Source organism: Astatotilapia calliptera, chromosome 11 (genome assembly GCF_900246225.1).
Source record: "Astatotilapia calliptera chromosome 11, fAstCal1.2, whole genome shotgun sequence".
NCBI classification, from domain to species: domain Eukaryota; kingdom Metazoa; phylum Chordata; class Actinopteri; order Cichliformes; family Cichlidae; genus Astatotilapia; species Astatotilapia calliptera.
In genome coordinates, this window is record NC_039312.1 from 8,086,861 (window position 1) to 8,108,514 (window position 21,654).

General features: G+C 39.3%; 1 protein-coding gene across 12 annotated transcripts in view; it reads right to left on the reverse strand.

The window, feature by feature from the left end:
* The window catches only part of LOC113031822 (focal adhesion kinase 1), a 64,739-nt gene that overhangs the window by 38,011 nt on the left and 5,074 nt on the right, over nucleotides 1–21,654 (reverse strand). For 10 of the 12 annotated variants that reach the window (XM_026184266.1, XM_026184275.1, XM_026184271.1 and 7 more), the window contains exons 2-10: nucleotides 16,071–16,097; nucleotides 6,663–6,943; nucleotides 6,398–6,564; nucleotides 3,426–3,513; nucleotides 3,102–3,181; nucleotides 2,845–2,907; nucleotides 2,676–2,730; nucleotides 2,175–2,315; nucleotides 1,720–1,797 (exon numbers count right to left, since the gene is read on the reverse strand). In XM_026184266.1, coding sequence (XP_026040051.1) covers nucleotides 1,720–1,797; nucleotides 2,175–2,315; nucleotides 2,676–2,730; nucleotides 2,845–2,907; nucleotides 3,102–3,181; nucleotides 3,426–3,513; nucleotides 6,398–6,564; nucleotides 6,663–6,899 — 909 coding nt within the window. In that variant the 5' untranslated portion in view covers nucleotides 6,900–6,943; nucleotides 16,071–16,097. Of the gene's footprint in view, nucleotides 1–1,719; nucleotides 1,798–2,174; nucleotides 2,316–2,675; nucleotides 2,731–2,844; nucleotides 2,908–3,101; nucleotides 3,182–3,425; nucleotides 3,514–6,397; nucleotides 6,565–6,662; nucleotides 6,944–11,215; nucleotides 11,575–16,070; nucleotides 16,098–18,123; nucleotides 20,244–21,654 lie in introns of those variants that run through there. The other 2 variants (XM_026184267.1, XM_026184272.1) reach the window with 2 other exon arrangements.

The following is a 21,654-nucleotide window of genomic DNA, read 5'->3' on the forward strand; positions in this document are numbered from 1 at the left end:
CCAAAGTACAGGCAAAGTGACCACAACATCAGAAGATCAATACATCAAGTTTGGTTCACTGACAGATAGAAAAGCAACTTCATAACAGACATTGCCTTTAAAATATTTAAAAAAAAAAAAGCAAGACTCCAGTCAGAGGAGTAGTGCAGAAAGAAGATTATCTGGATCTCTTCTCATCTGCACGAGTTGAGGTCTATAAACCGTTTCTCAGGAGGGGAAACACAACAAACGCTTGGTTTGGCATTGGAAAAACTCCTACAGTATTTACTCAATAATCAAACGTTTGACATGACTGCAGTACCTCACTTTAGCTGCACAGCGTAGGCCTACTTACATGAAGGCATGGTGTAGTAAGGATGTGCTGAAGAGAGTTATTATAGTTGTGAATTTTCTAATTGGTTACTATTTTTATTAAGCTTTGACTTTCTGTCTGTAGTTTAGTTTCAGTTGATTGTTTGTTTAGTTTAGTTTTAGTTTCACTGTTTTAACAGTCTTTTTTTAAATATTACTGTATGTATAGAACACACCAGAGGTAGGATTTAGGAATATCAGTATAGGTATTAAAATAAAAAGACATAACTTTTTGAAAAAGGTTGACTCGCATTCTTGTAAATATCCAAAGTCTCAATAAACGTGTCCATTAAAGGCTCAAGACAAGTTGTAATAACAAATTAACAAGGACTAAAACTAAGTCTTTTGTTTCTATATTTTTATTTTATTTCAGTTTTCCCACTAACAAAAACATATTAGGTTGTTTTTGAAAAGTTTATTGTTGTTTTTATCTTTGTTAACTAGAATGCTAGTTTTAGTTTTAGTTTAGTTTTAGCTAAATATAAAAACATTGGTGCTAAAGCAAACAAAAATATAGAGAAGAACACCACAGAGTGTCAAAATTCAACTTTGAGGGTGTTTTACTGACTACCCTGTGAACAGGGCGAAGCGGCACTCCATTCCTCAGAGATATGCTAAACCTTCTGGTTTCAAAACAAACAGACATTTTCAGCGTGTGACCTCAACCCCATTAATAATTTAAGGGGTTCTGAGAGAGACAAGAACTTCTTAAAATAATAGAATTGGACGACCTTGAGTCCACATTAGCCAGAAAGCATCAAGTCATTAAAGCAAAAGAAGTGTAAATAAACTTTTTGCTTAAAATGTGAAGTTGATCATTTATGATTTATTTTAAAAAAACAAAACAAAACATTAAAGTTAAATCTTCACTTGTGGTCTCAGATTGGTGCTTTTTAAAAATACATTTTCATTAGTTATATATTCTTCAATGACTGCCTATATTTTTACTTACTGCCAATAACAGTTAGTAATGTTATCACAGCTAGAGGTAGAGCAAGTCATCTACCAACTGGAAGGTTGGTGGATCAATTCCCCGGCTACCATAATCATGTCCTTGAGCAAGATACTTAACCCAATGCTGAAAACTGTTCTGTTTTCCTAATCCAACTGTGATCTGCATGCTGTTTCCCAGCTTTTTCCAATCTAACTGTCTTTTCCGACCTATTCTAACTTGGACAAGTGAGGAGATGAGAAAAGAATGAAAGAAAGGAGGCAAACCAGTAGAGGGCAGTATGGTGAACTGTTACTGTGACCTTACACCTAAGGCATACAGCAGTACACAGATGTGCTGGAAGCCTTCTAAAGAGGCAGGAAAAATACAGAAGTAATGCTAACTTTCTGTGGTGAGTTGTCTGTGTGTACACTCACCGTTGAGCCCTTATCTGTGAGGTAGCTGATTCCTTCCTCTGGTCCGATAGCTAACTCTACTGATATTACCCAGCTAGACTAGAGGGGGAGGAGAGACACAGTGCAGAAATGTAAATTTTGACACATAGCTCATATTTCATCACATCATGTACTTACACAAATTTTATAAAAGCTCTAATATACTCCTTTGTTTTTGATGTCTAATGGCATTTATAACAGAGTTAGGTTTGAAGTTAAAGTAACTGCTGCAGAAAATAAAGTAATAAGAAGAAATACTGACTCTACAAGACCTGAAATAAGTAAGTGTGAAAGCGAACACTACCCCGTGCATGATAAAGAAGCTCTAGCCTCCCACCTCATGACTTTGGCTATATTTCAGTGTATGGCTAATACATTAAAACATGTCATTATTGATCTTTACATGTAACATTATCTCAATGTACCGAGAGTCCTACCCCTAAAGCGCATTTGAAGCACTCCTTGTCGAAGCGGTAGATGGGAGAAAGTATCTCAAAGAACTTGTGGATGCTCTGTTCATCATTGAGGTTAGCAAACTGCTTAAAGGTCTGCTGGATCTGCTTACGAAGAGCCTTCGGCTGATAGAGAGAGAGAAAAGGGGAAGGACAAAACACTTAAAAGAGTAAGGGCTTTCTGGGAAACAGCTGAGAACAAGCCAAGAAAAGCACAGCACACAACTGACAGGCCCCACTGTGAGTGACAACAGGAAGTTTAACTTAATTCCAGACAATCTGACTGATCAGACATTTAGCCAAATGTCCTTTCAGTCATCGGGTTTGTTTCCCTGCCAGTCACCCAAACAGCCTGTCAGCTCTAACTCAGCCGATACACAAAGCAGGAATCAGATGCAATTTGTGCTTTGACACCATTGTTACCAGGAAGTGGGTAGACAGTTAGTCACTAAGTGGGTTTAGATTATTATATTAGTTTAATCTCACCTTAAGGGAGTCAAGGAGGCTTTTGGGGAAAAACCTTCTCAAACCAACATCTTTCCTGAAATGAAAGAATAGTGCCACAACATTTTTCTTTGGACTAATTTACCTCAAAATAAAAACATTTTGGAAGCATACACTCAAGACAGCATGGCATGACATAACACAATCTTACTCTAGTAGCTCGTAGTTTGATTTCTTATCCAGTGCGTTGCCTGGCATCTCTCTGAAGAACCGCCTATATAATTCACAGAAAAGATTAACATATGAACAGGATCAACAACTAGCCTCAAGTATTCAGGACAACTTCTACATATGGGATTTAGACAGATTTAGCAAACACACATGACACACTCAAGTTCATTGTGGTTTGAAGTGTATCAAATACCAAAACACCTGTAATGTGTGTGTGTCTGATGAGCGCGTTCTCACCTTATTTCCAAACAGCCCAGTTTCAGTGCAACATCTTGATCCACCTGGTCAGCTATGTGTTGCATGTAATCACTCTTTACCTGGAGAGACACATGGTGTGGCAGCAGATTTTTAATAAATATAATGAGCTAAGGACTGGAAATGTCTAATAACAGCATACATATTAGATACGACGGGCATCTTTTTACATGATTTAAAGACATGTCTGCCTCATTTGGACATAGCAGAAATGAGGCAATCATACAGAAGACAATAAATGACAGAAGTCACTTAAGAAAACCAGACTAGTTTTCTTTCATTCAGTATCCTGTTGTGTGGCCTCACCTGGTGATAGAGGTAGTTGAGAGAAGGTTTGTCTTCAGAAAAATGGCTGAGATAACCTTTAGGAAAGTACCGTATCCGCAACTCATACCTGAGAAAGACAGCAACAATGTTACCAAATACCAAATACACACACATGCACAAACTCATAATCAAAAATGTGCAGTATCCAAGCTCAATAGTTGCCTGAGGACTAAAAACAGAAGGAATAAGCTCTCTCTCTCTCTCTCACACACACACACACACACACACACACACACACACACACACACACACACACACACACACACACACACACACACACACTTACTTTAAAAAAAAAAAAGTGTGTCTGGACAAACTACAGGATCATTAAAGCGATATTACTTGATTAAAAAGACGCACTGATTTCAAAGCATACAGTTTAAAATTTTAAAAATGAGGAACTTAACATGTCACATGACATCTACTGTGACAGATTGAGGCTAGCAATTTAACAGCGGTTTGTCTCTAATTGACTAATATCTGTTGACTTGGAAACTGCTGTGGTTTTACTAACTGATAAACACCAACGTTTTATAATGTACCTTACGGTGAAGTTAATTACAACTGTTATATTCATCAATGGGCTTTCAAAGAATCTGAAGATTTTTTTCAGGGATAATGCAGAAATATCTAAAAAAAAAAAAAAATGCATATTTTGCATTATGTTTCATGCCATCAAAATGAACTTGAGTATTGCCTGATGATAGAGCGTTTTGAATTAGAAATTCTGCTTTCTGTGAAGATGGAGAGGTTAAAGTATATGTCAGTGACAAAGCAGCACTGATGCATCTGGTAGCTTGCTTGCTTTTCTCAGTCTCCGTCACTTCAACAGGATGGCTGTTTGCCAACATGTGCTTAAAACTGAGTCTCATATTTGAAATATGTAGCCTTCTGTACTCACTACATTATGTCTCGTGGACTCGTATGACCATAAAGAATAATGAGCTTCCTGCAGTTACACTTGCCAATAGCTATGTCACAGAAGCACCCAGATGGGCCATCATTGTTTATAGTGATATATTATCTAATGAGTGACATATTGCAGTGACTACAGGGGAGAGAAGTGGGTCAGGAGAGTAATGAGCTCCAAACTGCTCTGATGTTACAGGACTGTGGTTAGGTAGCAAAGAAAATCAAGGCTGAGGACTGAATGAATAAAACATGTTTGTTCTATAACAAAAAGGGAATATGACAGAGGAGATAAAATGGTGTGTTTAATAGAAAAGAGGGGAACGATGTGAAGGATGAGAGTGAACAGTGACTGAATGTAAGAGAGAGAATGAGATAAATCGCACAGGGAGTGAGAAAGGAGTGAGATAGTCGGTTCATCCCCTGGGCCACTGCTGCTGTTCTAACAATAGCTCGGCAGCAGAAACTCCTGTGGGCTTGCAGCTCTGCCGCCCTCCAAGGCAGAACTGCAACAACTGGCGGAGCTCCTCTGCTGTATGTCAGCAGTGTGAACAACTCGTTCTTGTTGAATTCATTTAAATTTAATGAGTGGGTGTAACACATCACAGCAGGACAAAGGACTGAGTCTTAAGGAGAGTTAGTAACAATATCTACATCATCCACCCAGCACCAGCATAGTTTGAATCCAGGCTATAATTGGACAGAGATGTCCTCAAATAAGCAGCGACACAGAGACCAAAATGTTAGGCAGGTGCATCAAATAAATGAGAAGAATAAAACTTTATTCATTTTAATATAATACTAGGAAACCACGAGTGCCAAAAACATATCCTCACTGCATGCAACAAATTCACCTTTAACAGCCCAATTTAAGTTAAGTTTTTCCTTTTTTTACTGCTTGTATAAGTAGTTTAAATAGTGATTTTAAGGTGCAGTGCCTAGTTTACCATTAAGTGATTTATTGGAGCCCATGTGTTTGCAGCAGTCAGTTGCAGCTGTTTATTGCAATAACTCCCGTCAGAGACGAGGTGGTGTCATTTTACTTTGGTTTCTGACATTATCACAACATTAAAGAAGGAAGGTAGCTACTTATTAAACCTATGCATATTTATAGACAAGCTTAAACAACAGAGATACTTTCAACCACAAGTGAGTACTGGTGCTACTTTAGGTATCCATTGATCAATATATCCTCATGCAACACTGACATTACTGGTCAATCACAGGTATATTGGAGTCACTGTACAGGCTGTACAATATGGATAGATAAATACTAAACGTTATGCAGAAAAAAACATGCTTGGGTTAACTTAGAAATGTGTCATCACACTGCTCTGAGCAGAGCTGCTGAATAGAAACTGGAGCGGATTCAAGCAGTTACGTTGTTAACAAACTCTGAATATCTTAGCACGGTGTGCAGTTTGCCCTTAAAAAAATTTGAGGAAACGGGAAAAGTGAATGCCAAAAGAAGCAAATGAACAATATCTGAAAGCATTTCCTTAAGAAACTAAAGACTTGACACATCTCAACTGAAAATCAGCGGCAATTATCATATGAAGTGATGAATCCAAATTTGTTGTCAGTGTGTACAGATGAGATGAGGAGAGAGGTATGACAGTGACTGTTTACAGCCAACCAGTGAAACATGTTTAAAGCTCTGTCATGGTTTGAAGCTCCATTTCAACCAGTGGTGTTCATGGAAAGATGACTGAAGAAAAGCACTGTTAGATATTGATCCACCATGGAGCACCATCCTCAGTGGGTGGGCAGGTGACCATATGCTGTGTGGCTGCAAAGCAGTAGGGCTGGGTTTGAGTCCGACCTGCTGCACTTTGTCTTGCCCTCTCTCTCCCTCCCTGCTTTCCTGTCTATCTACACTGTCTCTATTGAATAAAGGCCAAAAATAAATAAAATTAATAAAATGGCTCTTGCTTATGTATATTTAAATTTTACTCTATAGTATTTGTTAAAAAAAAAAAAGTTAGAATAGTCCGAATGAGCAGTGGGAGCTAAGCACAAAACACAGAATCTCATAGTTTTACCTCCACTCTTCTTGCGGGTGCTGTTTTTCATATTTCTCCCTCACATGAGACACACCTAAATCAGGGTGTAACCAATGGAGAGCGTCCGAGCGCAAGTGGGTCAGGCGGAGACCTAAAGAGGCAACACAGCGCAGTTTGTGGATCTCTGCTATCTTCTGGATTACACCCTGTGGAAACAAATGGTTTGATGAAGAAAAAGAAAAGCGAAAATCAGGGAAATAACAACAATACCGAACTATGCAGGTAAGAAACGTGTGCACGTTACCCTGACGTCTGTAGCATCTCCGTGCCTGATATTGCTAGCCCATGTACATGGTTCGCTGTTTGTCTCAAAGTAATGGAAGATCTTAAGAACGCGGTCCATGGAGCCCGGGGGTCTCTCTAGACCTCCAGCAGAGCCACTGGTGCTGGGTACACCAGGCATTCCAGACCGGGATTTAACCCCGCAACCACCCGCAGACGGGTGGTTGATGTTGGGTTCCAAGTAGGAAGACGATGCCATGCCTGACTCGGATGCTCCTGCTAGGGCTAACTGGCCATCATATTCTGAAAAGAAGACAGCAACACAGTAAGGACCCGGTACTCAAATGAACTGGTATTCTGATTTAAAACGAAGTTGGTTATCATATGAATGAAGAAAGCACTGCACACATTAAATGAAAAGGAAACTTTGGAATTTGGATTTAGAGTTGGAGCTAATGAAGTCACAGTTCTTCACATAAACATTTCTACTAAAAAATTCTCAACCAGGGGGAAATTAGACAGCTATAGAGGACAACTGCTAAATCAACCAGGCGGACAGCTTTTAGACTGACTGACTGCAAGTGGCTTGGTCATTCAGTCCCACCTGCAGCATAGCATGGATGGAGTCTATGCTAAGCTGCCGTCTCTATTGTGGTGTTTCTTAAAATCTAAAAGCTGTATGAGGATAATTAAACGGTTCTGGAAAAACTGGTGCCAGCTAAAAATGGCTTTGGCTCATTTTACAGAAGATTTCTCAAGTAGTGGTGCACCAAATTGAGTTTCAATATCTCAGCATTGACAGCTCATTCTACACGATCACGATCCAGACAGTAACCATCATTTTTCCTTAAGTCCCATTTCTAATGACAAACATTAGAAAAAAAAAGATGTTTTTCAAGGATTTTAACTATAGATTTATCCAAAGTTAACAATAGCTGCCCTGATACCAATATATAAATCACAGAATATCACAATGCAGATTTCCCGTTTCCAAATTCAAAATGACAATATGAGCACAATAATAAACTTTATTATCAAAAGGAGGCAGACACAGTAATAAACCAGGCTACAATAAAAATGCTGGCTTGTCTAATAAACAAAAGTAAACAAGTTATTGTCTCTCACTCTTCTTTCACCCAATATCCTTTTTTATTAGTTGCCGATTTGTTTCTCGTTCGACTGTATTTTTGTGCATGACACCCCCACCCCCCGATGCTTCCTGTGTCACACTCTCACTTCCTGGACATCCCCGCAGGGTTTTGTCGAGTCATCACCACTGCAAGGACTGCCTTCAGCTGACTGTGATTTCTGATAGCCAGAAATCACAGTCATCAACAAATTAGGCACAAGTGGTGCGAATCAAAATTACTTCACGGCTCATTTCCAGTATTTAAAGTGTAATCTTTGACAAAATGTGAAAGTGATCTGTATCATTAACATCTACCAGATGCTGGATCACAGGCAGATTATTTCCTATCGATAAGAACCGAAGCAGAGACAGACTTATGGAGACTGAATGATGGAGATGCAAGACGTTTCAGCACTTAACCTGTTTGACCTGCAGCTGGATAGAAACATTTATTCTTCCCTCACTGTGAATCCAGGGTTTACCACAGCTAAAGAAAATTGGCTTTTTTGTGTTAAAATTTGTGTTTTTTTAAAAATCGTTTTTCAATGATAGGGGCTTTATTTGCTCAAGGATAACCTCTGTTCGCTCAGAAGATTGCTGTATTTTCTTTTGCACACATTCTTTCCATATTGGTGGTATTAAAATCAACCTTTCAGTGACCAAAGAAGTCCCAAAACTGATATGCTACCTAGATTACATCATGCTGTACGAGGTTATATTCTGAATAGCGAAAATGCTCATTGTGTCCTTGTAATACATATAGGTCAGTGTGAAATGGTCAACCAACAAATCCTCAAGGCACGAATAAAGTAGATTAGTAGATTAGATTATAAATGCCCCTCTTACTGTCATCATCCAATTATAATTTTACTTCTGGTATTAGGATTATTACATGGCCTGTCACAATCCTCAATAATCCCATTAATAATACCACCTTCTTTTCAATAACTGCTGAATTTATTTGATGAGATAAGTTAAAGGTAAAACATTTCGTTGCACATAATAAATATATTAGTGAGTTTTTGCAGCAAAGAACATTTATAATCCCTCCACTGTTACTCTGACAGCAGCTGAAATTTCAAGTTTCATAAGGCGATATATGCAAATCAGCTCTGCTTTATGCTTCAAAATTCCAGGCTTTCTGAACCATTCCTTGTAAAGTATCAACCCAGCACTTTAAAGTACAGGTATGACAAACCATTTGCTGACATTGCTCATGAAATGCTTTTGGCATATGAATCTTCTCAGTTTAGTTTACTGTGCATGTTCACTGACTGAAATCGCATTAGAATGGTTTGCTGGGGTTTTTTCTTTCCCCTTTGGTTGGATATTGTGTAACTGGGTGAGCAAAGCAATGTCTTTTGTATTTTTAGTTGTGGTAAATATACACTAAAAACACTCTTAGTGCAAACCCCTGTACAGACTGTGAGCGCAGAAAGAGTTGCAGATGCAGCTGCCCAGATTATCTTCAGTTGTTTTAACAGCACTAGCTCCAGCTTTCATGCCTTGTCTCAGAGGGACATGTTAAAAAATGTATTGGGGGCATTATTTTGACTGCGAATTCTTTTTACATGTAAGCAACTGCAGCATTTTAGCTACAGAATCACAAACCAAAGTCTGCGGTCTGCTGCTTTCACTTGGTCAGCCGGTAGTCAGATTAGATATTAAGTATTCGAGCATCGTAACACATAAAACACAGGAGCAAAAATCACCTACATGCACCGATAACCTAAATACTACATACAGCTTTGCTAAATCCTGTTAGAGAAGTAAGCATACCTTCATTTCAGTGCAGACATACAGCCACTTTATAATCCTCATACTCTTACATCACATGTAAGTAGGAAATTTAGTATGAGAAGACGTATATAATGCACGATAGGTTGGAAAAAAATACTATAATGTATTGTTACAATAATTATATTAGCACACGCATGCACACACACACACACGTATATACATACACACTCACTCAGTGACAATTAGGGCACTTTATAACACGTATGGCTCTAAATGCAAATTAATAACTGTTTTAAAATAGGTGCCCTACACAACATAAGGTAAATGACATCATCTCTCATTTCCACCAATCTCTGCTCAGTGCAATTGCACTAAATTCCCACATGCAAGCCCTCCCACACAAACACAAGCGTGAAGACATGAATCAAATCAACTAGGCCAAGTAGACAGCCAGGAGGGGTGCGGGCAGCTTCCAGACCCACTGCCCGCGCTCTCAGTGGGGCTCCACTGACTGACAGTAAGCCTGTTGAACCACAGAAGGCTGGAGTTGAGCTCAGTCCCACAGCAGCAGCAGCTGGAGGATGGTTTATCTCCTTTTCTAACGGGTATCTGGGTTACTGGGGTTAGCACAACCCTGGGGAAGCAGAGGCTTGGCAGCAGTGGCTTGCCATCGCCATCTCTGTACCATTGCCTTTCTCTTTTCTTCCTCCTCACTTGTTCACATCTCTCACATCAAGCCTATCTTTCTGAAAATGTCACAATTTTTTCCGTTTACTTCCATTTCTCATGTATCAAAACTCCCAAAAGCTTCTTTCCCCATGCTTTCACTCTTCATCTGCTCTTTTCTTCTCATCCTCTTAAACACATCCCTTCTCTCTTCTCACATACTTACAGACCTTTTAGCCACTGCCTTCACAAGTCCATTTGATCCTCCTGTCCTATTGAATCACCTCTCCTCCTTCCTCCCTCTCATCTTCAATTTCCTCTGCTTCCCCCCTCTCCACGTATTTCTCTCGCTACTTCAAAGGATACGCATAATCTATATTAGACTGAGGAGCAGACATGTGAAGGCTAAACATTAGTTGCAAATATTTCAACAGTTTAATACTGACAAAAAAGCAACCATATATACTACTTTAACACTAAAAGCACTTTATACAACATGTCTCATTCACATAAGCACGTTTTTTAATCTGTTTCTATCTAACACTCACACTCCAATCAGTGCATCAGGAGCAACTTGTTGTGTCTTGCAAGTACAAATACAGCAACCGAGGTTTGACTCAAGTGCTGTAAACATGGACTGACATACACTCTTATTAGACAGCGTCGGCAACTAACTAAGTTAAGTTCAGCCATTGTTGCAACTGGACCTGACATGTAACAAATTCTGACAGCAAACAGAAACAGTACAGATCATTATGCCTGTAGCATACTGTGAAAACACCCAAAGCTCAGCGTGATGAAAAGTACAATTCATCTTGTTCAGGATACCTATATCCACTGGCAAACACAATCATTTACCATATGTGCACCTAATGAAAGAACAGTGCACTGCCTTCAAGATACTGCATCACCAATTATTATGGATTTAATGTTATAGTCATAAAGAGCGAGAATTAAGTGAAATAAACAGCAGAAAGTACTAACTAGACAATGCATAGTATACATCTCCAATTTCTCTACTGATGCTTCTTAATACCTACTTGGTAAGGGGTGCTGTGCATAAATGCACCCCCCCTTGGTCCAGCAGAGAGGGATGCAGCCGCTGCTCTCCATTTGTACTGTAGGGGGAGCAATTCCAGGTGTGGCCACGGGGCCCAGACAAAACTACTGGGCCCTAAAAACAGCATAGAGCCTATGACTAGGGGCAATTCCTCATTGGGCTTTATGCAACAATTTTAAAAAAAGATTCCAGGTAGATAAATCTGAAGACACCCGTTGAAAAAAAAAAAAAAATCAACAAGATGTGAAAAACAGTGGGAATTTGTTGTGCTGGTGACTGGAGTCTTTTTGGTAAAAAGCTTATTGATTGTAAAAAAAAAATATCGTAGTAAAAAAAAAAAAAAAATCAATTAGCATCCCAGAATTGAAAGTAATGCCAGTAAAGGAAATAAACTAATAGGAGGAAATAAAGAGTGTCAAATATCTTTTGTACTGACGACACATCAAACAGAGAAAACACTGGCTGGCTTGCTGTCTATGCTGTAGCAGTCACTACATTAGACTAAAAGTGCAGCTGATAGAGAAGATCCAATAGCTTTTAAATAATACTGACACAGAGGTCCATCAGGGCTTCTTGTGCATAATAATCTAATTTATAAATATTTCATGTCTAATATTTGGTGAGAAAATCCAAGCTCCAATCACAAGACTGCAACTCATTTCTCCACAGCTTTTTGAAACATTACTCCACTTCAGGAGTCATCAACTTGGATTCCTGGTCTTAGTAATCAGCCGGTCTGACTCTTGCCATGTCCTTTCACACAGAAAATTTTGCAACGTAATATGTAACGATCCTCTGTCAGGAAGCTCTTTCACCCCAAGGAGACTGAGCCTCTGAGGGTAGAGATAATTCAGTAATTTGCTCAAGGACACTTCACTGGAAGCTTCCAGAAAAAGATTCTCATGACTGATGATTTCCTTCCCTATTAGGCCATCTTGTAGGCCAATAAATTCCCACAAAATATCAAATTCAGGTCATCGGTAGGGAGTTAGTGATCCAATATATCAATCCTTGATAATAAACTCAAAGGTTTCTTTCCTGCAGCCATAAATCTTCAGCCACCGGGGTTTGGCATTACACGTCAAATTTCCAGGATACAAAATAAAAGTGACAGCGCTCACTGGATACGTAGGACTCCATAAAATCACATCAAGCGATCATTTTCCAAAGGAAGGTAGCAGTTCTGTTCTGTAAATCCACAATGCTGTCCAGAGGGGATGGCAACGCAGATCACAGCAAGGAGACCAGAGAAACAGGCATCAGTGAAAAAGACACAAAAATGTAGGGCACAGAAAATGAGCCTAGTGAGGGAGAGGAAAATAAGAGTGACTGAAGCAAGGGGGATAAAGAAAGAGCAAAGACATAAAGCTGAAAGAAATAAAAATTAGAAAAATGAGATACAGTTAGAATTAAAGATGAGTGGAAAAGAACATTTTGAGATGGGGAAAAAAAGAGAAGAAATGAAGCGAGCGGAATGATGAAAGAGAAGCAGAGAAACCTCAGGGAGAAGCTGAGCCTCACGTCCTCCAAAGCTTTCCCACAATGCTCAGAGCCAGCAGGAGTTAACCAGGTCAGAGCAGGTATCTGACGCTAGAGCGGGACATAAGTGAATGAAGAAAAGAAAAAAAAAAAAGAAGAGCAGGATGGAAGCAGGACTAAAAAAAAAAAAGGGAAAAATATTTAGCAAGAGCAGGTTTGATGCTGTAAATCCATTTCGAAGTCAGGCAGCGGCGTGTTGCTTAGTCTTTCTTCTGTGGCGGCGGAAAAGAAGCGAGAGCAGTTACAACATAACTTCCAACCTCTCAGACATACACAGATACACCCAAACACACGCACGCGCACACACAGACTGCTCATCCAGCAAAATCTTTAGGGAGTCAAAATGAGTGCACCGAAAAGCATGAAGATCAGACTGAGTGTAAGCCAAAAAGGGTGTATTAGAGTTCCCATATGTGTGTGTGCGCGTCTGAGAGAGCGAGAGAGAGCGAAATGCATAGGAAATATGAAATCAAAGTGACTGCATGTGAGTGTCAGCAAAAAGTGAGAGTGCGCGTCTGTGAGCCAAGTGTTTCTCCTCTGCTGTGTTTTAGGTTTAAGCTGCTGCGACCACGCTGCGAAAAAGCTGCTCGGATTGCTAACAGGCACAACCATGGAGGGGAGGGGGATGTTGGTGTGTTTGCAGAGGTGTGCGTGTGTGTAAGGCAGGGCGGGGGGGGCACATGGAAGAGAAGCAGGAAGAAAGATAGATATAAACATTGTAAATGAGACTTGATGCAGTGGAAAGTAGGTGCGCTGATTGGACAGAATGCTAAAAAGGACCCGGTGACTTTAATAAACAATTATATGAACACACAAACCTGTCACACACACACCCACGGTTTTACCAAGATTAGTGATTAGCCACTGAAAACACACATTCCACTCTCCTACCACTTACGACATTTGTTTGTCTACATTTCTCTACACCATCCCTCCCCCTTTTGACTCTGCAGCCCTCAGCAGGTCTACACTGCCCTCTGTCCACGCTCTCCTCCTCTCCACACATACTTCACCTGCTCCTGCAGCCTGCGAGCTTCACTGGCAGCAAAGCACTCCAACATTCAATCCCTCTAATGTGACAGCGCACAAGATGTTGTGAACGCTTTACAGCTAAGCTTCTAGTGGCTAAGCGCTGCAAGCAATTACTCACCGAGTATGCCCAGCCATACAGGAAACGTGTTTAAATGCTAGGATGTCTACTTTACTTTTTTATTGAACAAAAAAGTAAACCAAATAGAATAGCACAAACATTTTTAGTTAGTTAATTCTGCAAATATATCAAAAAGGCAACTTTTTGTGTTTAATATTCAGAAAATAAAATTATTACAATAAATTCGCCACTTTATTAGGTATACCTGATTAAGACTCTTAATTAATGTAATGTCAACAGAGGCTATGAAGTTCAAATTGTGCACCAGGATGGAAGCGGAAGCCCACATCGAATGCCACTCGTATCAGCTAAGAACAGGAAACTGAAGCTACAATTCACTCTCGCTCACCAAATTAAATAACAGAATAATGGAAAAAGAATTGTCTGAACTGACGAGCCTCTATTTTTGATGCAATATTCAGACGGCTAGGTCAAAATTTGGCGTACCCAGCATAAAAGCAGACATCCATCCTGCCGTGTATCACAGGTTCAGGCTGCTGGTTGTGGTGCACAGTAATGTTTGTCGTACCAACTGAGCAATGTTTAAAAACCACATCCGACCTGAGAATTGCTGCTGACCATGTGCATCCCTTTATGACCACAGTGTACCCATCTTCTGATGGCTGCTTCCTCAGATTAAGACATCACAAAGCTCAAATCATCTCAAACTGATTTCTCCATAACAGAAGTTCACTGGCCACCACAGTCACCAGATCTTAACCCAATAGAGTATCGTTGAGATGTACTAGAATGGGATATTCACACCATAGATGTCTGCAGCCACTGCGCCATTATGAACCAAAATCTCAGAGGAATGTTTCCAGCACCTTGTTGAATCTATGACACAAATTAAGCCAATTCTGGAAGCGAAAGGAGGTCCTAGCCAGCACTAGCAATGTGTGCATAACTAATGCAGTGGCCGGTGAGTGCATTTCTAAAACTTGGCTCTGGATACATGCTGTGCAAACAGAGAGGAGAAAGTGTAATGCTGCTACTGCAAAGAAATGACTCGGGATCTTTCTGTTTTATGTTTTTTGCATCATATCACTATTTGACTGTTACAGGACAGAAACTGTGTCCAGAAGGTGTTATAGAGGAAGTTTACCCTGTGCCATTATCAGCCACAAAGGTTACATTCTGCCAGTCTGCACGCTGGATGGTTTATTGTTGTCGTTTTCCAGCAAACTGAGGAAGCTTCATGTGATTACAGGTTTGTGCCAACTTCAACTTTGGCATTAGAGAACTCCCAGAGTTAAGAAATGTAAATTTTGTTTTGGTCTTTCTCAGCTCAGAATATTCAGCATCCTGCCTGTAGACATACAGTAGGATCAACAGTTACCTAGCAACAGCTATGGAGAGATACTGGTGCTAAGGGCTATAAAATGTCTCATCTATACCTTTAAAATTATTCCGCTCAACTTCAAACCGCTCTCAGTAACACTGGCCTTGTTTAAGTCTGCGATAATATCAAATAACATCTGATTTAAAAATAAAAAGGAAAAAGCAGAACAGCACCTCTGTACAAGTGCTCTAAACAAAACTATGTACAATATCCACTTTTATTCAACAAAAAGGTTGCAAAAGGAAAGTATATTCAAAATAAAGCTGATATAACCATTCATGTACTGTATACTTCACATATTAGCCTGCATTGTTTATACTGGCTTTAAACATTTTACATGATTTAAACAATGTTTAAAATAAAGCCTGCTGATATATTTTAGCCAAATAATGGTAAATCCTTACCAACATACACCAGTATGAAAATATCTTCTACAGAACAGAAAAAGATGTTTAGAGTAATTTACAAATCATGTCATAGTTTTTCCAGCAGCATATGCTACATCACAGCTGAGCAGGGCGACAAACACTAATTTGCTCACCAGTTTGTGAAATAAAAAGCTAGAAAGTTAATAAAGAAAGGGCTCCACGATTTTACTTTTTTTTGATAGAACACGAGTATGTATTTAAAAAAATACACATCTAGGAAATTTGACAATACCTTGATATTACAATTTTTTTTTAACTTTCACAGAATTGATTCCTAAACTCAACTAAACTCAATAGTTTTTTAATTCCTATCATTAGTTGATAGAAAATAGACATAATACCTTCATATATTGAAAACAACTCAAATTGTACTCACCGGCATAGTATGATATTCTGGAAATGTCTGCGAAAAGAAAGAGGGAGAAAAAAAAAGTCTTAATTGATAAATTTGTGAAAACGACTCAGTGACTTACATCCTGCGTTATTCTCGCTACAGCACTCAGCTGTAAATGGGGTAGATATTCTCTAAAACTTGTCTGTGACCAAAACCACAAAATTAGCACATTTTAAAGCCATTTTTCTCTGCATCTCATTCAGTACCTGACAGAAGATGATTTTTCATGCATGGATAACTTGAAACGACTTTAACATTTCAGAGGTACTGTACAGCAGAGTAAAGAAAAATAAATTAAGAGACAAAGAAGACTTAATAAGAGCTTGACAGGTAAAAAATAAAACAACAGATAACATTACTACCAAAGGTTTCACCAGAGAGGATGCTGACTACTCCAAAAGTCCCAATTTAACTGAATAAAATTCCCATTTTAATTCTGAACACACAAAAATGAATTTCTAATCATGCTCATCACTTCACTTCTTTACACGTTTGTCAGCACTGAGCACACAGCAGCAGTGATGAATGAAGAGGATTTGATGTGAGCTGCGTTCCAGACGGATGGAGCGAGGCGAGAATCATGACTTGGCAGAATATATCTGCGCCGTCATGCTATAACAGCTTCACCTCCAGCTCACATTCAAATCTCAATCTGTCCCCTGACCTCTCTGCCTAACGCTCCTCTCTCCCATACTTTCACTCTCTAGATTCTCATACAACAATGAAACCAAACTGAACATTATGCAGAAATGTCCAACACTCTGAAGCTAAGCTGACATCGGTTACTAAGCAACAGACAACAGGCTGTGGTGCTAATAAGGATGCTGAGGCTTTGTCTTTATAATACGTGTAGGGAAAAAAAAGGTTAGTCCTAGTTCCGTACAGTTTTATGTTACTTTGTATCAACTTGAAGCACATCAGGGTTCAGGTATGTACTGTGTTACAGTCTCTCTAGAAAATTGTGTTGAGAAGCACGTCACCAACCTGCATTTAATAAAGCTATAACCAATTAGACTGGGATGAGTAATTGTTGGCTTCATTAATAATCATTTTTAAGCTGGAGGTGTGCACTGATTCAATATTAAGGACTCACTTTAGGCTGTGTACAAGCTAAATATTTTTTATTTTTATCAGTTGCACAAAGGAATTAGATGAAGTGGCCACAGATGGAAAACAGCTAAATCATTTTTGGTTGGTACGGCTTCTCAGTGAACACCTGAGACGAGATAGAATAAGTGTAAGAGACTGGTAACAGAAAAGGCATAATTTTAGAGTTTCATTCAAAGACAGATGCAAACACTGTCTGCTATTAGCAGAAGACAAATAAGTTCATTTTCAATAGGCAACAAACAACATGTAATACTGTGATAAGAACTTAATGTAATTAGTATGAATTTGGTACTGGAACATGTGTGAATATCTTCTTGCAATATGCTGTCAGACAACATAACTGTTTTACAACAAAATATTTCAAAATTAAATAAATGCAACACTAATAATACACTGTATATAGAACGTGGTAGATATAGCCATAAGTTCATGAAGTCTCATTTTGAAGCCCTGAAGCCTTCCACTGTCACAATCGCGCAGTTTTAAAACTGGAAATTTAAGACTACACTCATACAAAGCAGGCTCACCCTAAAGCATATCCTGCCTGATTATTCTTTTTATCTCTGATAAACACCATAATTTACCAAATAAGCATCATCTTTTATTTAATAAGACCTGAGCCTAGCAATTGCAAACATAAACTAATTAGGAAAGTGTTTACTGAGGTCAAACATCAGGGAAGCCAGAGTTGTTTTTCCCACCTACTTCTATAAAGCCTGACTTGTTTTTCCACTAGAGTCACCTCCTGAGGCTTTTCAGTGCTGGCTTTACTATTTAATCTATCATTTGAATACAATCTGTGGTATTAAAGCTAAGATCTTTAGTAAACTGCGCTTACTCACAATTCTGACATAAATAAAACTGCAGTATAGCATGTACTGTACTGCTATACAGTGGCAGAATGCTTTGGTGGCCTCAGGAATACCTTTTGTGGATTATGTAGATCTTTTGGCTTCATCAGACATCTACCTCTGGCTCACACTGGGGTAGTTTGCAGTAGAGTGTGAAATGGTGGGAAGGAGAGTTAGCACCTCCAAGTCTCGAGCCACGGTTTTCAGCCAGAAAGGGCGTGGAGTTCCCTTTCCAGGTCATAGAGCTGCTCTCCCAAATGGAGAAGTTTATTGGGGTCTCTTTCACAAGTGAGAGGAGAGTGGAGTGGGAGAATGATAGATGGATCAGTGTGGATTGGCAGCGATGCAGATGCTTTACTAATCTGCCGTGGTGAAGACAGAGCTGGGTGTGAAAGTGAAGCTGTCGATTTATCGGTCTATGTTCCCTTACCTCACCTACGGCCACAAGTTCTAGGTAGAGACTGAAAGAATGAGATTAGGGACACAGGCGGTGAAAATGAGCTTCCGCTGAAATAACGTTGTGCTCTCCCTTTAGGACAAGGTAGGGGATTTAATCATTCGGGAGGGGCTCAGTGCAGAACCGCTTCTTTTCCACATCGGGCATCTGAAAAGGGCATCACAGATGGGGTGTTTTCGGCATGTCCTACTAAAAGGAGTCTCTCATACAGTTCTAGGACATACTCTCGGCTGGCTTGGGAACACCTCAATGTCCTCCTGCGCTTGTCACCAGTTAAAGGGCAGAAAATAGGATGGATGGATGAATGGATACCGTGTAATAACTTACCGTGCGTGGATTCCAATAAGTTACATTTTATGGTGTGTTTTTATTACTTCTCATTGGTTCACTGATGCTCAGAGTATGCTCTACCACTTTACACACAGTAATTTCCTGTAAACACATAATCCTGTTTGTTCCTGACAGAGTTGAGTCCAAAGCGCTGGCTACAAGTAGCATGCTGTTACAAAAAGCAGCACAACTCCAATCCTGGCATTATTCTCCGCTGTACCTCACACCGAGTGTAATATTCAATACCGATAAATGCAACATGGAGGATTGTCGGCAATTTAAAGCTAGAACTGGCAGTACATTCAGCAAAGAACACCAAAGGATTAAGGATGTATCGAAATGTTTCTTGACATTTAAAAATATACATCAAAGAGTAATATCCCAAACCGCCACTGCTCTTTAAAATGTGATAAATACAGCTGCACATATTTTAAACATTTACCGTATGCATGGCAACATTAGTACAACACAGACACAAAACATCTTCATATGTAGTTCAACAGACTTGTCTTTGTCATGAGAAATGATTTAAATCCAAATCAAACTTTTAAAATCCACAAATAATGTCCCCAGACTAGAGCCTGTTAGAGAGGATACATCTGTCAATAGAGCCGCTGAAGACATTTTCAGTTGCATAAACACACTTCAGCGCTTCTCCTTCCTACTCTGTCACATTTGCTCCCTCATGCTCTCGGCCCCTATTCTTTTGCTTTCCCACTCAGAGTGAAAAAGCTATTGCCTCTGGCTGTAAATCGCAGAGGCTACACCAGTTGACACCATGCTAAGGGCATTGCACAACTCCATTCTCATCATGAAAACAACAACAGCCTTTTGCACTGATCAGCCTGTCAGAACACAGTACAACAGAATAGCAGGGAACAGAACTGAGTGCAGCATCAGAGCAGTCACCACAGTGGCAGCTAAGGCTTTAATGAGGTAGTTGTCCCTGTACGTAGCAGCTATAAAAAAAAAAAAAAGGTTTATTGCAGTATTGACACCACAAGGAAGGGAAGTTCTCATTTACACCAGAGCAGTTCTTCACATCTGGATTTTTAATGTTAAGCAGAAAAAATGAAGATTTGCTGATGATACAAAGCTTAAGTTTTCTTCACCTGAAACACTTGTGTAGTAGCCTTTATAGCCTACTCACAATACACAGACCAACAGAAGCCAGAGTAGTTTCAGTATAGTGGTTTATGTATTCACCTAATCAGCAATATATAGCTGGTTCTATAGATCTCTCTGTTCCCCATCAGGAAGGTCATCGAGTGTTAGAAATAATAAGAAGAAAAAGCTGCCAAATTAATCAGCCCCTTGTGAATAAGGGAGCAGCCAAAAGTAAGCAGCTAATATGTTCACTGCTACACTTTCCAGTGCAGTCAGACGAACTCAATTCAGCAGAAGAATCAAAAAAATTCTTAGGACTTTATTTAATTACATTTTTACCGCTATAACATTAGAGAAGAAAAACAAAAATAAGAACCTGAAGACATTACAACTTAAACTCAAATGGACCTTTAAAGAACTAGGTATTAGGTATATCCTGTCAGTAGTAGGTTGGATTCCTTTTACTTTTTTATTTAGAATTGCCTGAATTCTTCATTGCATCCAACAAGGCGCTGAAAACATTCCTCTGAGATTTTGGCCGCATTGGCACGACATCATCAGATGGTAACCGTACAACTGTTGGCTGCACATCCACGATAGGAATGTCCCGTTCCACCACATTGCAAAGATGCTCCAGATAGGCCATTTGGAAACATTTTAGAACTCTGTCTTGTTCAAGAAGCCAGTCTAAGATTATCTGAGCATTGTGACATGGTGTGTTACACTGCTGGAGGTATCCATCAGATGATGGGCACACTGTGGCCATAAAGAGGTGGACATGGTGAGCAGCGATATCCAGGTAGGCTGTGGTTTTTGCTCCAAGGCTACCAAAATATTTTCAAACAACTCACACAGTGGATCAATGCCTGTTGGTCGATCATTCATGCATCACAGCAGAAATCAAGACTCATCAGATCAGACAATGTTTTTATAATTATCCGTTTTCCAATTTTGGAGAACCTGTGCAATGGTAACCTCAATTCATAGGTTACTTCGGCTGGTGTGGTCATCTGCTGCTGAAGCTAATCTGTATCTACGTTTGATGTGTTGTGTAAAAAACCATGCCATGTTCAAAGTCACTTAAAATCACTTTTCTTCCTCATTCTGAGGCTCAATTTGAACTTCAGCAGGTCATCTTCTATCTTACTTACTTATCTAACTTACTTCTATCTGATTGGCTAATTAGTTATTTGTATTAACAAGAAGTTGAACAGGTGTACCTAATAAAGTGACTGGTGAGACAGGTTTATTTTTTGAAACCAGTCAGCGCCTTGTGAAGTTGGATCATGTCTTCTCTCTGGCTGAACAAATTAATGATTAAATTTCAGATCACATTGTTTTCTTTATTATTTATTTTATTCAAATCTGTGATTTTACGAGGCACGTGTGCAGTATGCTCTCTCAGATACCCACTTTATTCCCTCCTGTTCTTGCAGGTTTTCCACCGATTTAATAGATTTATAGTTTCTTTCGTTTATAAGCCATTTTATGGCTCTACCTCAGTGTGCAGTACACTGCCCCAAAGTTAACATTTATAAACACATTAAACCAAACCACAGCAGCACCGGGGTCTAGCAGAACCTTCTCATCTTAGAATACTTTCAGGAACTGAGAAAAAGGGATTAGTTACCCAAAACGTTTGATCTAATATATATGTATTACATAAAATACCTCCCAATCCATTTACTCTATAAAAAAAAATAAAAAATAC